This window comes from Saccopteryx leptura, chromosome 6, assembly GCF_036850995.1.
Source record: "Saccopteryx leptura isolate mSacLep1 chromosome 6, mSacLep1_pri_phased_curated, whole genome shotgun sequence".
NCBI classification, from domain to species: Eukaryota; Metazoa; Chordata; class Mammalia; order Chiroptera; family Emballonuridae; genus Saccopteryx; species Saccopteryx leptura.
The window spans coordinates 65,454,838-65,474,493 of NC_089508.1; the positions used below are offsets into that span (position 1 = coordinate 65,454,838).

A 19,656-nucleotide genomic window follows, 5' to 3' on the forward strand; every position below is an offset into this window, starting at 1 on the left:
TCTGGGGTTTGCTTTCATCCTACCAATTATCATTCTGGGATGTTTAGAGCCTTCCCTAGTCCCTAGCCAGGTAACCAAGGCCCTATCAGCAAAAAGCCTTCCTGGATGCAACTTCCTGCTCACCTGTAGCCTGAGGTATAATCTCAGGAATAGCCCAAACTATGTATTATCACTCGCGTTAAAAGAGATCAGTACTTAAGATGCCTGCTAACACAAAACTGGCTGATCTTGAAAGTATAACTTACGAATTTGCTTAAAAGTATGAACCATGCCCTTTCATGGCAAGACTTGGCTACATTTCAATGGGATGTCATGGAGACAGCATCAGACTTTGGATTGTGTCAGATGTATATCATAATCCATCAACACTCTTATTAGCTGTGTGAACTTAGACCTGCTTTTGCCTCTCTGAGACTCAGTTGTCTCATTTGTAAAGTGGAGCTCATACTACCTTCATTCCAAGATTATAGTGTGGTTTAAATATGTACATAAATATTCTAGACCTGGATCTGATTTCCATACCTTTCTCTTAGTGCACCTCATACCAGCAAATACTTTAAGGCTTTGGCTCTACTGGGAACTAATTTCCTATATACACCACCATTACTTTTCTCCCCTCTCAATTGATTTATAGACACACATGTAGGCCCTGGCCAGGTGGCTTGGTTAGTTAGAGTGTCATCTGGACATGCTGAGGTAGTGAGTTCAATCACAAGTCAGGGCAAATACAAGACTCAACCAATGACGGCATGAATGAGTGGAAAAACAAATTGATCTCTTTTTTCCTTTCTACCTTCCTCTCTCTCTCTCTCTCTCTCTCTAAAAATCAATAATAAATGAATAAATAAATAAATAAAATAAAAACACACATGTTCTTTGAGTCTCAGTCCTGTTCCTTAGAAGAAACATGCCCTTGGGCCTTTGGGGCTTTGTGTCTAGCAAGAAGCAGAAACGCCAAATGTTTCTGTTGCCTCCAGAGTCTCTCAACTTCTTCAGCCCTAACAGGTAAGTCTCTTGTGGATCATAACCTCTTTCAAAGACCAAGACAATTTTTGTGTATTATAGGCAATTCTAGAGTCTATAGATGTAAACAAGACTAAGTGAAAAGTTTACGACTATGAACTATATTTGCATGAAACGTTTTTATGAGCTGCCTTCTACTATTACTAGTATTGCTATGCTTTCTTTGAGAAAGAGATAATGATGATGATGATGATTATGATAATAATAATAATAATAATGAAAACACACCTCAAACTTTCAAAACAGATAAAATATGGAATATCTAAGATGATGAGGCTTTGTTTATAAGCACAATAATGCACCAGGTAGTTCCTACAGCAGAATCTTTGAGGACTTTCAAAATAGATGACTTCTAAAATTTTCAATTTGCACATACCTTTTCATAAAGGTGAAGACCCCATCACCCCTGATCTGGACTCTCTGCAGGTGAGACCCAACACACTCTAAAGTCTGAGAAGCACTTTATAATACAGATTTGAGCTACCACGGCCTAAACACTGAGTTAAAATATTTATTCTTCTTAAATGTTAAGCCTGGAATTTAAGTAAATTCAACTACGTTTTTGGAGATGTCTAGGTTATATCATCATAGAAAAACTAGCTAACCTTTCGCAGATGTGATTAACTGGGCCAAAGGGGGGGAAAGTCAGGTTTTCACTCTCAGTATGTTTTACTTATTGTACTATATTACAATATATAATAAAAAAATGTCCTTTTAACTGAAAGAAATAAAACTAAAGTCAATTTGAATTCAAAATGTTCTCTGCCTTAGATGCAACTAGATAGTAACTTTAGAGAGGAGGATGGTATTCATTTATCTATTCAACAACTATTTACCAAAGATTTACTCTATAACAAATACTGGGGTAGGTTCTGGAATTATAATAGCAACAGAATGAAACATTCACTCATTGACTTTATAATCTATTGTAGTAGCAGAGATTTACAATAGTCAAATAATCATATATCGAAATCTAAATTTATAACTTCGACAGGTGCTATGAAAATAAAGTACTTGGAACTGACCTAGAACTCATATGTTCCTAACGCACTTAAACCATGAAATTCACTGACCCAGTAATTCTACATCTAGGAATTTATCTTACATATATGTTATCTCATTTTCTCAAAGATAGGTGTTAGGGTTGCATTGTTTATGAGTTTGTAAGAAACTTAACTGTTCAACGATAGGGAACTAAGCCAATAAATAATGTAATAAGTATATAGTAGAAATATTTCTGTCATTAAAATTGTAGTAGGTAATAAAATGAGAAGATATTTTAAATATATACTACATGAAAAAAAGCCATAATGTAAAACAGCATGAATATGTGACAGGTTAATACCATTTATGTTAAAAGGGGAAAAAATGAGTATGTATGTATTTATGCATATGAACATCCTGGAACAAATTATCTTTCTCTAAAGAATTTCACTTTGAAATGTCTAGTATTTTGTTTCGTTATGTTTTTATTTGTATATGTGTGGTTGTAATGGTTCTTTTATTTACAAGGGCAACTGTAATTCATCAATAATATACAATTTTGAACATCCCTGGGCTCTATATTACATGACTATTACAGAACCAAAGTGTTTAGTGATGGGATCCTAATAATTTGTAATTTTACATCACCACTACAGGAACAGAAATTACTTTACTACCTAGGGTTCTTAGATGACTCTAGCAACCTCTCAGATTGGGAACCACTAGTCTAAATATCAACCATGGAAAAAAAAATTTTACATTGAATCCTGAGCAGGTGGTGGCGCAGTGGATAAAGCATCGGACTGGGATGTGGAGGTGGAGGACCCAGGTTCAAGACCCCAAGGTCGCCAGCTTGAGCATGGGCTCATCTGGTTTGAGCAAAAAGCTCACCAGCTTGGACCCAAGGTCACTGGCTCGAGCAAGGAGTTACTCAGTCTGCTGAAGGCCCGCGGTCAAGGCACATATGAGAAAGCAATCAATGAACAACTAAGGTGTTGCAACGAAAAACTGATGATTGATGCTTCTCATCTCTCTCCATTCCTGTCTGTCTGTCCCTATCTATCTCTCTCTGTAAAAAAAAAAAAAAAAAAAAAAAAGTTTACATTGAAGTTCATACCCTTATTAGGAACCAAAATATTTTCACAAGTTCTATAACTATTTAGAAAACAAAATGTACCCTGATTAAAATATTAGTAGTTATGCTAATTGCAGATGTCACAGTCTTTTTCAAAGAAACTACAGGAGCCCAGAAATGACATTTGAAAACAAAACAAGGTTTTTGTTGTTCTGCTAGAAAAATTTACTTCAAGTATATCACCCTTTAAGTAGCTAATTATACAGCATTAACTGGACTCTACAAGTTTTAATTTATAAGATGAACCAAAAATTTGATGTAGAAAAACTGAGGATTAACTATTTCATATGAAAACCTCACTGCTTTTGGGATTACAAATTTTTCATGAAAATCCTTTTGTTAGAATAAACCTCAGTGTGAATGATATCCTTCATTTTTAATCATGTTTTTCCTCCTTAGAACATGAATAACACAACATTTGAAGTAAGTAAGCATATGGCCACTCAAAATAACCAAATTAACTATTCATTTAAATCTAGATTCAACCTAAGCTATCTGTACAACATTAAGTTAAATAAGTTTTCATCATCTCAGTTTATTCATCTATAAAATGGGATAATAATGAAATTAAAATAATAGTGATGTTGTAGGAAGTAAAAGAATAAAAGAGAAAAACTGCTTGGAAAATCCCTGGTATATAGTAGTAATCTATTGATTACTTAAGCTTTTATCTATAATCATACTTCCGAACTCTCGAGATAAAAAGTCATAGTCTAAACAATTAAAGCCACAGTTTGGATTCACCTTTGACTTCAAAGCTTCTGCCTTTTATTTCAAATCCTGTTTCCCTGGGTTCAGGCATTCATCGAACACATATTATCTCAGTGCCATCTCAGATCAAGCATTGGTCTAGGAACAGGGCTATGAAAGGGTAAAAAGACAAGACCTCTTGCCATTTGGATTAGAGTTGAGTTGAGAGAATAAGAAATGTGCACATACTGTCATTACATTGTGTAGAAGACCATGCCATCAGAGGCAGGGATATGGGAATTCAGAGGAGACAATAGTTAACTTCAGTTGATAGGTGGCACAGGGCTGGAAGTGGGGAATCAATAGTTACCACCGTGGTGTTGAGTTCAGGCCAGCTACACAAAAGATACTACTCAGCAGGGTCTGGCAGCAAGGGAAGGATATGACCTCATGGAGTTTCTGGCTACACACACTCTAAGTCCCTTTTCCAACAGGCATGCTGTTCAAGGTGAAGTTTCTCAGAAACTCCAGCACCTAATATCTCTGTAGATAAACATCAGGGTCTTTAAAATTCCTCTTTACCAGGTCCCCAAAGATAAAAGTTGAAATAAATAATTTAAATCTATGAGCTTATAATTCCATAAAGCCATGTTAGCACCCCATGTTGTTTACAGCAAGAAGTCTGTGGTCCGGTGGAGAAAAGACAGCACTGCTGCCAAATGGTGACTGGATAGTCATGGAGAGAAAAATATGTTGGCATTTACCCAAAGCCCAGTAAGCAGATGGCCATGGGCACAAATTCTATCATGACGATTGACACCTCATTGGGATACTATGAGCATGGAAGGGGACCTAAAAATGCCCTTTTCTGGCTGCCCTCCCTCCTGAGGCATATTGGTGGCACAGGAGGTGGACAACTGCCTGACTGCTGCCAAGGGGAAAAGAGATGGCCTGTAAAATCTAGGCTACTGCAGCCTCCTGGGTAGTCAATCTGGTGCCTTTCAAGCAACAAGAGAGCATCTTAAAGATGTGTGTCTGATTTCTTCTAGGATAGATGATATCCAACAGATTCCATTCAAAGCTGGCTCACAGAATAACAAGCCAAGCTGCAAGATAGCGGAGGGGGTCTGAGTTTTCTGTAGCCAGTCCTAGTATGTCAAGTAAATGGCACAAGATTGTTTTACCTATTTTAGAATTCTTAAGCTTCTGGTAATTGTATAACAAGTACATTTGTGTTTTCTAAGGATCAGTGCCTGTGAATGACTGGGGTTGTTAGCTAGTTGAAGGGTCATTACCATCAACATTCTACTTGACAGAGGTTTGCTAATTTAGAATTCTAAAAAAGTAGATGAAGATCCATTTTTTATTTCCTGAATAATATAGACTCGTGTTTATAACACTGCCTAACATTTCAGATACCTTAACCAACTGGCATTAAAACATGTATAGATTACATCACAATAGACACACAAGCATATACACACTACTTAGTACTAACATGCTTTTGAGTAGACTTCTCTGAATCCACAGTAAATAAAACACAATGTCAAATTGCTGGCCTATATCCCAAGAAACTATCAACTAAGTTTTAGTAATGAGAATATCTAACTATTAAAAGTCGCTCTGAAATAAAATGTATTATTCTAATATGAACTTTATTTATCTAAAATTTCAACTACTTTGCATTTTCCAATCAGTTTTAAATATGGTTATGAACTTCACCCTGAAAAACAAATCAAAGCCAATGCACCCCAGGTCCCCTTGAATTACCTTTTTTTAAAATAAATTATATAGAATGTGTAATTTTTATACAGATAGATTTTTAGAGCAGAGAACCCTAATTATTATTTCAAATGTCTTAGCATCTATGACAGTTTAACAATAAAAGTATCTGATTACTCAATAACCCACCCATATCAACCAGAAAATGGCCAGTTTTGAGTAATGTCTAATCAAAACTTTGGTCAAGACAAAGAAACAATAATCAGTCACTGGCTAAGGAAATTATTATAACATTTTATAATAGCAAATAACACTCAGTTATATAAAAGTATATCTTTATGAAATATTATGTAAAAGAAATGTTTTACTTAGTGAGGACAATGTCATAATCAAGGAAAACATTAAAAATATATAATTCATTAAAATTGAGATTATAGCAAACTATTCCAAAGATATAAAGTGCTAAGCATGCAAAAAAAATAAATGGTAAGGGATTAAGGTAAATTCTTAATTCATGCAGATGAATTTTGGTTGAGAAATTAAAAGTCAATACTTTTTTTATTTATATGCAGCTACTTTTCTAAAAAGTATAATCCAAAATTATTCCTCTAAGAAATCAAGTAAAATTTTACATAAGGTACTCTTTCTATTTCCATAATGGTCAAGAGACTTCTACTTTACTCTCTAAGAAGAAACTTCTCTATTCTACCACCTTACTGAGTAATAGGGTAAATTGTGTGAATTGTGACTACTGAGGCATGGTCCAGAGGGCTTTGGCTCTAGTGCCGGCCCTCAGTTGCATCAGTAGATAAGATAGTAAAGGAGGCTCTGGTCCTCTGTGGGACTGGTTCAGGTTGGCTGTGCGCACCCAGCTCTTCCTACTGGCAGGCCTCAAAGTGTGGATTTGATGAAACAAAGAATGGTAAATCTGAGAGTCCATCTTTCTTAATTCTTTCAGATTAACTATACCTTTCTCCCCCAATGCTATAAACCTAATGGTATCAAGAAATAGACTGTAGGCTGCTCTTTGATTTCAATCATTCTTTCCTCAATAATTGATGCCACATAGATGGTTAATAATGAAATGGAGTTTATGTATAATCCTGGTAGAGAAATTTTGATCCACAGAATGTAGGGTTTGTTTTAGTATGACCTGTGTGAAAACATTTTGATTTAAAAACATTAGTCCCAATGTGTTGGGAGAGCTATCTGAGTAAAATAAAATCCTTCTCAGAATAAACATGCAAATTCCTTGCCAATAAATTCTCTCTCACAAATAAACACAGAACATCGTCTAAAGAAGCACCACCCAACATTAAAACACAATTAGCTCATAATGTATCATTTAAACATGAGTACCTCCAGCCAGGATCTTCTCTTCCAGTTCTGCCATTTGCCTTCTGTAGGCTTTTAAAGCTGCTTCCTTGAAAGAGGGACGAATTCTCTTTGGCTTTGTGATTTCCACTGGCTGTTCAGGAATGTTTTGGTTTTCATCTTCTTTTATTTCCATTTCATCTAATGTTTCATTTAAGGATTCCAATCCTCCTTCACTAACCACATCTTCTGCTTGCCCATCATAACCTTCATCTTGTGGGGTTTCATAAGGTGTTTCATAAGAAGGGTGATCATATTCCTGCATTGGCTCATCTGTTTCTGTAATACTAGTCCTATTTTCTAGCTTAGCAAGAACTTGTTCCATCACTTCAACATAATCTGTTTCATTATCTGCCACTGGTTCACTATAGTCCTCCTCATCTTCTGCTTTGTAGTAATAAGGCTCTGTGTAAACATCAGAGTCCAAGGTGGTACTTGATTCATTTGCAGTTGATTGGGATAATGTCCGAAATCTCCCCATTAAGGAAGAGCCACTGTCCTCATACCCACTGAGACTCTGTGTGCTTTTGTTCCATACTACTTCCAAGGCTGATTTAGCCCGCTGTAGTGTAGGCCCAAATTTTGGGAAGCTGAAAGCCTTATCAGAAAGGTCAATGCTTAATCGACTATGCCAAGATTTGGGTGGGGCATCCTCTGAATCATCACTTTGCAATTCACTTTGACTTTGATACATTATGGACAACTGGTTTTGATTTTGATACAACTCATTAGAATTAGCTTCTTGATAAGAATCATATTGGCCATCCCATTGGCCTTGTAGTTCATTATCCAACCCAGGACATGGAGATGAGTTGTCATCTTGGGTTAAATCATAGCTCTCAGAGTCATCCTGAAGGTCACTGGGGCACTTCCTCAAGTCTTCTTGGTCTTTATTGTAAACATCTAGTTGTTGATCAGACAGACTGTTTGTGTCATAGTCAAAAGCTTCCTGAGTGGATGAATCTAAACCTAAATCAGCTCCTTGTTCTACTTGATTCCATTCCTTCCATGGAGAAAGATCCTCATGTAAACAGCGCTGAGAGTCACTGTAATGACTTTGGTCTCCAGATGCACACAGCATGTCATTACTCATTCCACTATCCACAGTTTCTGTGTTCCCAGTTTCACTCTGCCCTTGGACACCCTGAACAGCCCCTTCCAAAAATAAATCCTGAGGACTGCCATAAAAGGTAGGTGTGTCCTCCTGTTTCCTCTGCCAAAGTTCCCGATCTGAAGATGACAGGAGGGAGCTTCCATTAGTTCTAGTGAAAAACTGATTTTCTGAAAAATCCTCCAAGTAAGTTTGACACAGTTTGGAGAAATCCGATTCAGAACGACTAAGTTTAGTAGTAAAAAAATCACTCTGTGAATGCCAGAGGGGTGTTGCATCTGCATAACGGGTTGTGGTTTGTTTTTTCAAAGTATCTGATTCTGGCAATTGTGATGAAGTTTTATCATAATCTGATTTATTATTTGAAATTCTGCTGCTACTAGCAGTTTTATTTTTGGCTCTAGCATTGTGTGATTTTGAACTTGACTTGGAAATACTTCCCTTTGTTGGAAACTCTGACTTGGAAAGCATAGCATAACTGTTTCTATTGAGGTCAGGTTCTAGCTCTTCATCACTGTCATCTGGCAACTGCCAGTTTTTCTTCTTGATTTGGGGCTCTGGAGTAGACAGCTTTATATCCATGCTTTCATATGTCTGGGAGGATGTTATCCCTTTCTCTTTTCTTTCTCTGATGTCATGAGTAAGAATATCTGTTGAGATTCCAATACCTGTTCCTTTGAGTTTATAGGATTTTTTTAAGACGGAATCCCTTTGCTTAGGGGTTTCAAAGTACACAAGTATGGGTCGGGGCTTTGCATTTGGGCAGTCCCTTTGGTGTCCTATTCTTTGAGCAAATTCAATTTTAATGGAATTTGGTGCATCTGAAAACCCCATTTTATCTATTAGAATTTGGTACACCACAATTTCAACGTATTCAAATCTTTCTTCTGGCACATTTAAAAATCTCAGGCTTGCCTTGCTACCCATGTGACCTAAGTGTTTAATGTAATCATGGATGTCTCTGGTTTCCCTCCGAGACTGGACAAACCCCGTACGTAGCTGCTCAATCTCACTTTGTACAACCTCCACACTGCTGGAGATTTCATCGATGGAATGCTTCAGAGCATTGACATGTCCTCGTAGTTCTGAAAGTTCTGTCTCGATCTGACTTATACCCTGAAGTTCCTTAAAGATCATTTCCATGACATCATGTGTTTGGCTAATACAGCCAGAGGAACTGAATCCTGGCTCTAGGGCATTTGTCTTTGGGTTTCGCGCAGTTCTGTCCAAAGATTTGCTTCTTATTCCCCAGGTTTTCTTCATTGTGCTCAACTCTGAATCTGAGGAGACACAGTCTTGACTCTTTTTCCATTTCCTCAGTTTACGTAAAGCTCCTAGTTTTAAGCTGTGCAGAGTGCGTTCCCCATCAGAGCTGCCTTCAGAAGGAGCCAGGCTGCTTGAACTCTTCCGATTGCGTTTAACTGGCATTGTGTGTGTTGACTGTGCCTGGTTTTCTGTGCTACTCCTTAGTTCATTGAGCGATTCTGAGTAGGAACTCTCAATTGAAGATAACTCTTGAAACAACTCTTCATTATCACTGTTGGTTGCATTAATGTTTTTTTGTAGGCCGTTGGCAATAGCTACTCTATAACTGAATGTTGGTGAGAGGGAAAACTCTTTGTTAGCTGTGTCTTCTTCAGTGGATAGGTTGCGAGTGGATGAACACTTTGCAATCTTCTTTACAGTACTTTTCAAGGTGTTAGAAAGTTTGGGGGTTTTGGTCTGGCCAGCAGTGAGAAAGGCTTGATCGTTTTTCTGCTGATGATTTTCTTTTTTCCTGGTTGTATTTCCCAATTTCTTTGTAAACATTCCTTTGCAAAGCTTATGTATGTAAGGTAAAATCAGCCTCTTGAAAAAATTAGCCACCATGGAGAGCAATTAGTGCAAGTTTCTCTACTCCAAAAACAGAAACAAGGTATCAGGAGGGATATCTGTAAATCCAAGGCAAGCATCACTGTTCAGATGTTCTCTGAATCATTGAAAATATTCAGTGAAAGGGCAGTCGTGGCTCTGCCACAAAGTCAGTGCCCATGGAAACCAGAAGCAAAGCTCCATTTATGATAAACATTCTCTCTTGGAGGAAGGGTTTCATGAGTCTTTCTCATTTCCACATGATTTTATGCAATGTCTAAAAGAAAGCAATGGTAAAAATGAGTATCAGAATATAATTCTAGACTTATTTCTAACATTTCCTATAAGTATTCAAGATATATAATGTGTAAAAAATTGCAGATGGGACAGGGGAATATACGAATTTCAACACACAGTTACTTTGAAAACAACTCTAAAGCAAATTAGTACCAATAACTATGTTTAAATTATACCTTTTTTGCTAGATTATTTAGGGGTGGGTACAATTGAAATGGTAATAAAAGATAATAGTGATTATTTAGAAAAGATTGTATAATGACAAATTTGAAAAGTTTTATTAACTGCATAATACTATTGTTCTCTTATTATTTTATTTCCTAAATAGCATTTACTTAGAAACACAAAAGAATTTAAAATAAAATGTATTCTCCCAACTCTAGACATTTGAAATTCATCACATTAATATTATACATGTATGTAAGACCTTTTCTTAATCAAGTAGTCTTTTATTTTTCTAGGTATTCAGTGATTGCAAATTTTTTAAATAATGATTTAAGTAATCCAAGTAAGACCTATTTCATATGATGAAGTAAATACCCAGAGAAGGTTCATCTTTTATAGCAATCAAATTTGTCAATGGAATATAATGGGTTGAAAAGGAAATAGAAGGTTATATAAAGTTAGATATTGTAACAACAATTAATCCAATAGAAAAATATATTTGAAAATGCAGATAATACGTCCAAGTTTTGAGAGGTTGTGAGTTGAGAGAGCAGAGCCATTCAAATCAACCAGAGCTGCCTTGTGGCAGATGGCAGGAAAACTCATCCCTAGGAATAGGACTGTGAACAGAATAGGCATCAAATTACACACACTCACACTCACACAAATTGTATCACAAATGAAATGTTCTTACAGAGAGTCCAGAATTGGTTGAATATAATTCATCTTATAAAGGAGAAGAAGAAGAAAAGGAGGAGGAGGAAGAGGAGTAAGAGAAAGAGGGGAAAAAAGAGGAGGAGGAAGAGGGGGAGGAGGAAGAGATGGGGAGAAAAAGGAGGTGGAAGGGAAGGCAGAGGAGGAAGTCTATATTAATTTTGCTTGTTCACTAGCCCTGTGTGACTTATATGTGATTTTATTTAAGTAAAATCTTGTTAAATCTAACTTACTATTTTATTGTTAAAATATATCACAGGATAATGGTAACAGTCACAAGCCTTTTCTGACACTAGACTACATATTTGGGTAGATAATAACTTATTTAATTCTTTAATAATACATCATGGACTGTATATTGTTTTAGGAGCCAACTGACTCTTTAGCAGCTCCCTTCACTTGGAAATCTGCCATTTCTCTTCACTCAAGCTCCGCAGGGACTTGGGGAAGACATGCTCTGGCCAGGAGCCAAGCTTCACGGAAGACATGGCAATGCAAATGAGAAAGGGAAGCAAAAAGATAGAGGAGAGAAAGAGTCTAACTCTAAAAAAGTCCATGTATTCAAGGTTTCACAAGTTGTTAGAGATCAGTTACTCTTGTCTGAAACAATTTGTTACTCATTCAAAATTACAAGCCTGGATCTGTTTTTTACTAATAAAAATGTCAAGAAATTGACTCCTGAATTAAATTTTAGAAAATATGCTTTGTACTTCTATGTGACCTCTCCTTCTGGAGAAAAGACTTTGAAAGTTAAGTAGCAGTAGGGTAGATAAATTACTTCAGTACCAGCTTTGATAGAATAAACTGTTCTGCCTACTAATCACTCAATCCTGACTCCTGGATTTCCCAAACCTAAAAACAAAAACCTAGTCAGGTTTTTTATTCTTCCCTCAAAGATCTCTGTTGTGGGTGTTGACAGTCCTATTTTCTGCTGCTTTGTTTAATATATAGTGTTTCTTTTATTCCTCCTACCTCAGTGCCCCACTCATATTTCAGGCTGGGACCTACTCCTAATTTAGAGCTCTTTTTCCCCCTTTGGCCAACTTCTATTATGAATCTACCTTTGGCACCCAGCTTACTGTATCCCAAGGTTATCTTTACCATGCCACAGTCTCAGAGCTCCAGGGAAAAGCAACCTGGTCTCATCTCTCCAGGCAGAGGAGAATAGAAGCTCCATCTCCACACATGCTCCAGATGGCTTTTCCAGTCTACCTGAATCATTACCAGCTAAAAGCAGCGGTCATCGGGACTTGGACGTGAGCTGCAAAGTATAGAATTGTGACAACAATTCCAGTGCCATGCGGACTTTTCCTGGATGTGGACTTTTCCTGGACCCCTGCTCCTTGTGACAGCTCCTAACAGACTGAACTGGGGTTGGGTTGCATTTTTCAGGGATTTGGCATGGTGATGGTGCCAACTTGGACTTGGTGAACATGTTAAGGACACTACTCTTTTATGGATTCTTGCTGTACTGGCCAAGAGTTTGCTAAAAGGCTTTAATCACTGTAAAAAAATAGAAGACTGGATAAAGAAGATGTGACACATATACACCATGGTATACTATTCAGCCATAAGAAATGATGACATCAGATCATTTACAACAAAATGGTGGGATCTTGATAACATTATACGGAATGAAATAAGTAAATCAGAAAAAAACAAGAACTGCAGGATTCCATACATTGGTGGGACATAAAAACGAGACTAAGAGACATGGACAAGAGTGTGGTGGTTATGGGGGGCGGAGGGAGGGAAGGAGGGAGAGGGGGAGGGGGAGAGGGAGGGCCACAAAAAAAATTAGATAGAAGATGAAGGAGGACAATCTGACTTTGGGTAATGAGTATGCAACATAATTGAATGACAAGATAACCTGGACATGTTTTCTTTGAATATATGTACCCTGATTTATTGATGTCACCCCATTAAAATTAATAAAAATTTATTTATATAAAAAATACTTACATTTGGTTTAAATGAAAGCAGCAATTTTAGTAATGTTTCTGATATTTTCATGAAATTATGCCTAAACTTTCTGACTTGTATTTCTAGTTCAGAAATATTATTTTACACAATAACTGTTGAAAAAATATTGAGCAGGAAAACTCAATCCAAATTGAAATCCTGCCTCAAAAGCCACGAACCCAAGGGCACACTGTTGCACACACTAATTCACTTACTCTATATTCCAATCACATAGAATGACTTCTAATTCACTGCAGGCTCCATACTCTTTCACACCTCAGTAATTTTTCTGTTCTCTCCACCCAGAATATCATTCATGCCCAGTCCTTATAGTCAGTAAAAACTGTTTTAACTCCAAAATCATCTGTCCTGTGAAGACTTCACTAGCCACCCATTCTAAGCTTTTCTCTCTCTTGCTATATTTTCTGAAAACCTAGTTCATTGGCAACTAAAATTCTTTACTGTAATCTCATTTCTGTTTCCATCTGCTGGGCTATGTCTTCTTTAGGGGAAAAAACTATGACTTGTTCAATTTTAAACATCTTGAACCCAGCACACCTAATGAGCACACAAGAAATATTTACTAAAGAATTGGCTGAAAGGGTACAGAGTTTTGTTATGCAAGATGCATACATCCTAGAGATCTACTATATAACATAGTGTCTACAGTTTATAATAATACTTACTATATTGTATACTTAAAAGTTTTTTATAAGAGGGTAGGTTTTATGTTAAGTATTCATATCACAAAATAATAATAAAGTAAGAAGAAAGGCAGGAAAAAACTTCTAGAGATAATGGATATGTTTGTGACATAGACTATAGTGATGGTTTCACAGATGTATACTTAACTCCCAACTCATTTAATCATAATATTAAAAGAATTGGCCCATAGTCCCTTACTAAATATCTTCACCTTGTTACCCAAAATTATACTCCACCCAAAACCTAGACATTTTCTTTAATTATTAGTCTCAATTAATATTATAATTATTCACTATTCCAGGACATATTCACAAGAATCATTCCTAGGTATATTCTAGATGGATATCATTCTAGGGCCATATTATTTATTCAATATCCACAGCCAATGTATGTTACCTCATCCTACTGGTAATGCCATAGTTCTGAACTCCATAATTTTTCATCTGGACTATTAAATTTTTCTCTTACATGACCTTCTGAACTCTAATTTGGCCCTTTTCTGAAATCCTCTTCTCTAAAATTAATATACTCTTAAAAAATATAAATCCTCCTACTTTAAACATTGCCTGTCTTAGCAGACTCATTTTTTAAAATTAATTTTAATGCAGTGACATTGATAAATCAGGGTACATATGTTCCAAGAAAACATCTCCAGATTATTTTAACATTTGATTATGTTGCACACCCCTCACCCAAAGTCAAATTGTCTTCCATCACCTTCTATCTGGTTTTCTTTGTGCCCCTCCTATCCCCCCACCCCACCCCCTGTTACCATCACATTCTTGTCCATGTCTCTGAGCCTCATTTTTATGGCAGACTCATTTTTTATCACTCCCAAGAGCACATCTGCCCCAGCCATGTAGAGGTAGTAACAGATCCCTGTCTACCATATCATTACTTCAAAATGTGCTTTTTCCATGCTGTCCCTTCTTCCTCCATTCCTTTCATGAATATCTCTAGGGCACCTACATATATATCTTAGGTGAGACATAAAGCTATGGGAAAGAGATATTTGAGAGATCAAAATAATATACTATGTTGTTATAGAAAACTTTAGTAATAATATTTATTATTCACTATGTGCCAAGCACTGCATATATTATTTTCTAAAACCTAATTTCCTTTCACTCCTAAAATAATGTGTGAAATGAATATTACTATTTTCTAGATGAAGCAGCTGAAGTTTCAAGTTTTTAGGAAGTTTGATTTAGATCATGTTTACAAGCAACGCAGCCTTGATTCCAAGCTCCAGATTTGGACTGCAAGTACACAAACCCTAAAACTAATATTAGCATTGAATGGAGAATAAAATATTTTTTGCATGTGTACTAGCAAATTCATCTTTTTAGAGAGCCACTTAGTATGACTATAAACTTAGGTACCCTGTGGGTTAAAAGTGATGACGAACCTTTAAAGAGTCAGCAATTAATTAAATCATCATTAGAATTATGTGAAGGCATTTTGTAATCAATAAACAATTATGTATTTCTTATCAAATGCAGGAAAGTAAACTGGGTATTCAGGTGTTAACTTGCAAGAGGAGAGACAGAAAACAAGATGTGATCTGATACAGTCCTACCAGGTCAGTTCCCTTTGTCCTGCCCCCTCTATTTAAGCATGATGCTTACCTTACAGTAAATGACTCTGATCTCCTAGATTCCCACTTCTGACCTAGGAAACCCATACATATCACCCGAATATCTAACATTTAGTTTACTATTATGCAGTTGCTTAGTTCCTACCCCAGACCCATAGGGTAACCTCAATCTTAACTATTCCTTCATTTATATTGAGTTTCTGTTGAGAATCCTAGACTGTGTTAGGATGATAATTAATCCTTGGACAGAATTCCCACTACACCAGCACCTCTGCAGTAAAATACCCTATACTAAATAATTGATAGTTTAAATTTTTTCCAAAAATAAGTAAAAGAAATAGATAAATATACATAACATAACTGATGGTCACAGGGATGACTGTGACAATGAAAAATGCTGGAACACAATAACATAAAATGATGTTCTTGTGCACCACTCATTTTCACTGTAGGTTCAGGCAAAACAATACATATTAATTTTTCTAATAAAAATGATCAAACCAGAAAGTGATTAAAAAGTTTATCCTAAGTTAATAAATTATTTTTTTAAATAATAACCTATTTCCCCAAGAATGAAAGCCAGATGATGAGTGTACTCTTTATTCCAGCTAGTCAGATATTTTGTGAATTTCCTCCTTCAACTACAGTTGAATATTTTTTACTCACTTCCATTGCTGCTCTTTGGTTTAGGAATAAGCAATGACGTCTAGTATTAGTACTTCTACAAGCACCATGGAACCTACAAAGTATTTTGTGTGTGTCAAGTCATGTGATGTTCATGGTAATCTATCAGTGTCTTATCTCCAGTTACAGTTATGGACTAAGAGTCTCATAGATGCTAAAGTAGTTACCTGGGTCTCCTGACTCCAAAGTTGGTTCTTTAACTATAAACTTAACATTCTCCTTACTTTAGATCTTTATTATTGCAATAGCTTCATGGTCTACTGGTTTCTAAAGTAATATTTTCCACCATTTTAGACAATCCCACATACTGATTTCCATCTAATATTCCTTAAATATTATTTTCTTCTTCTTGATATCCTACTAATGACTACTGCATATCCTCTACTCTGGGCTATTTCATGGTTCCATGGATCCACCAAGTTTATTTTTGTGTGTGTGTGGTTTCTTTTATACTTGTTCTTCACTCTGCCTAGAATTTCCTCCCCTGCTAATCTGGTCTCAACCATTAAGGACAAATCAAGACTAATCTTTTCCACAAATGTTGCTTTAACTGCTCAATCATCTTCTTTTTTTTTTTTTTTTACTACAGTTCTTATAGTCTTAACCATGACATTTATTCCTTAATTATTCTTCTAAACTATTTATCAAACAGTCTTTGTACAAGTTTTTCCATTTTTTGTGCATTTATTATAATCCAGACACTTTTTTGAAAGCTTTGTATAGATTACTGCATTAATAATTGAAAGTAATCTCTGCAGTAGTACTGTTATTAATCTCCACTTTAAAGACAAAGAAACAGAACCTAAGTAACTAGCCCAAAGCCGCACAGTTGGGAAGTGATGCAGCTAGAATTATAACCCAAACTAACTAGCTTCAGAGTCTATTACACTAAATAAATCTATAACAAGAAGTCATGAATATTTTGGGCAAATTGGTACATTGATTAGATGTCCAAATGTCTAATTAATGAAATCTAAGGAGCTCTGTACCTTCAGTGTCTTAATAAAAATGTGTTCACAAAGTATTCTTTATAGATGATTAGGTGCTGATAGCTCATTTTGCTCAATTTTATCATTTTCACTTGTCCAAAAATTTACTTTAATGCCAAAAGCACATGCTTTAAAGAAACACAATGGATTAGTAATGAGTGACAATTTCAGACTAACTTCTAACTAACCAATAAGCACATGGAAATGTGTTCCACAGCATTAATTATCAGGAAAATTCAAATTAAAAACAAAAATAAGATAGCATTTCATACAAATAAAAATATCTAAAACCACATGGGTTGGTGGCCAGGGTTGGATGGGCAGACACCTCCCTCTACCATACCCCTCCTGTGTGTGATTGGAAAATGTTTTTGGGCAGAGGGTATTGAATAAAAAATATTCTATTAACACAAAAAATTAGCTAAAAATGTAAAAATACTGGCTACACCAAATGCTGGAGAGGCCATGGAACAACTAGAATTTTATACATTATGGAGGGAAATATAAAAATGTCTAATCACTTCAGAAACTTTCTGACAGTTTCTTATAAAGTTAAACCTACAATTTAATTATGACCCAGCAATTGCATTCCTAAACTTTTAGCTAAGAAAAATCAAAGCACATTTTCTAAACAAACTTGTACAACAATTTCTATAGATGCTTTTTATATAGTATACCAAAACAGGGAAAATATCCATCAGGAAAAGAATGGATACACAAATTAGAGTATATTAAAATAATGGAGCACTAATCAGCACTAAAAAAGAATGAACTACTTTTACACATGTATCTCAAAAACATTATGTAGGGCAAAATAAGTCAGACACAAAAGAGTATATATCCTACGATTCCATTTATTTTACATTTAAATAAAAATTTTAAAAGTTGCTGCATATAAAGGGTGGGAACTGACTTAAAGGAGACATGAGAAATTTTGAGGGTTATAAAATGCTCTATATCTTAATTGGGATAGTAGGTATGATGTTCAATTATTTTTTAATTGTTCAAATTATAAATTTAAGCTTTGCTTATTTTACTGTTTATAAACATTATTTCAATAAAATAATATGTAAATAAAAATTTAATATGTATTTTAATAATGGAAGTAGCCCATTAGAAGCAATTTCCTGGAATGGCTAGGAAATGATTTACTAGAATGTTGCACAAAAATTGGGTCTTTTTTAGTTGCCTTATTTGACACAATTTCAGAACATGCAGCACAGAGAGAGATGCTGACCAACCTCATCATAAAGGCCAGACTTGAAGTCTCACATCTGTTCTGAAACCCTCTAGCTAACACAGAAAAGCCTCCCTCATTGAGGACAAAGGTTCCCTGTCATCCAATTGGAAAAGTTACAATATATATCCAGAAAGATATTTATTTCAGTGTTGTATATTCAGTAAGACACAAGAATCTTTTCTTTCCAAGGGTCATAGATCCTCCTGTGCTCTTAATTGAATCACCATCTCTAAGATAATGCTCCAGAAACTATACTCCTCACAAAAATTAGGGGAATATTTCAAAATGAATATGAAGTGATTAAAAAAGAAGGATTTGATTTTTTTTATTAAACAAGAACATCAGAAAAGCAAACGACAAGTCAAAGAAAGTTGTTCAATTATGCAAGTGAGATGCAAAACCAACATTTATTTCATTGGTGAAAATGTATCATACAAAAGGTTGAAAGTACTGGAGTATCTGGACATTCCCTGATTCCCTAATTTTTGTGAGCAGTATATATATATATATATATATATATATATATATATATATATATATATATATACTGTATATATATATATATATATACACACATATCTTCTCTTGCTTACATTTGAAGTCCCTTAAGATTTTTATTTAAACTTAAAATAAATGGAATCATAGGATATATACTCTTTTGTGTCTTTCTTTTGCTCTACATAATATTTTTGAGATACACATGTAAAAGTAGTTCATTCTTTTTTAGTGTTGATTTTGTGTTCCATTATTTTAATATACTGGGTCCATCCAACCTAAGCAATAAGCGTGTTTACATTTTACCTTATTGTAAATGAAGAAAACAAACAGGATAACCTTCTACTTTCCTTCAATGTTGTCATATTTTCAAGGTTACTGTTGCCTCCACCAACTCTTTCAAAGCATAGAGGAGACCTGCTCTTTGCACTTTCTCATGAGTCTATTCATCTTCAGCCTCCTGATGTCTGGTTCCAATCTCAGAAGTCTACTTAAATTTCTTTTTTTTTTTTTTTGAGGTATGAATAATATTTGTATAAAACCTTAATTTCCCCCAACCTACCTGCTCTATATGAAGCCAATAACCACATTGCCTTTCTTTAAATCATTCCATAAACCTCCATGACAATACAGCCCACTCGAGCCTCTCTGGGCACATCTATTTTGACTAGCATGGTCACATGACAGAAGCTAGGTCAATCAAGTTTTCTTTCTTGGGAAGTGGAAGTTGAATCATGGAGACTGTCATATTGGTTTTGGCATTTTAAAAAGAAAGCAACATCAAGTTCTAACCAGTCAATTTTTAAACTTTGTATAACTTTAGCAGTGAAAACATACTTTCAAAAAAAGAAAGGTGCAGAGAGAGGGTCAAAAGCAGAAATGAGAGAACACATGCGCATAGAGGGAGTGGATGCCTTT

General features: G+C 35.5%; 1 protein-coding gene across 1 annotated transcript in view; it reads right to left on the bottom strand.

The window, feature by feature from the left end:
• UNC13C (unc-13 homolog C) overlaps positions 1-9,911 on the bottom strand; it is a 650,594-nt gene extending 640,683 nt beyond the window's left edge. Inside the window, exon 1 of the mRNA XM_066342502.1 lies at positions 6,914-9,911. Within this exon, the coding sequence (XP_066198599.1) occupies positions 6,914-9,908 (2,995 nt within the window). The 5' untranslated portion in view covers positions 9,909-9,911. The remainder of the gene's footprint in view (positions 1-6,913) is intronic.
• Between the last annotated feature and the right edge of the window lie 9,745 nt (positions 9,912-19,656).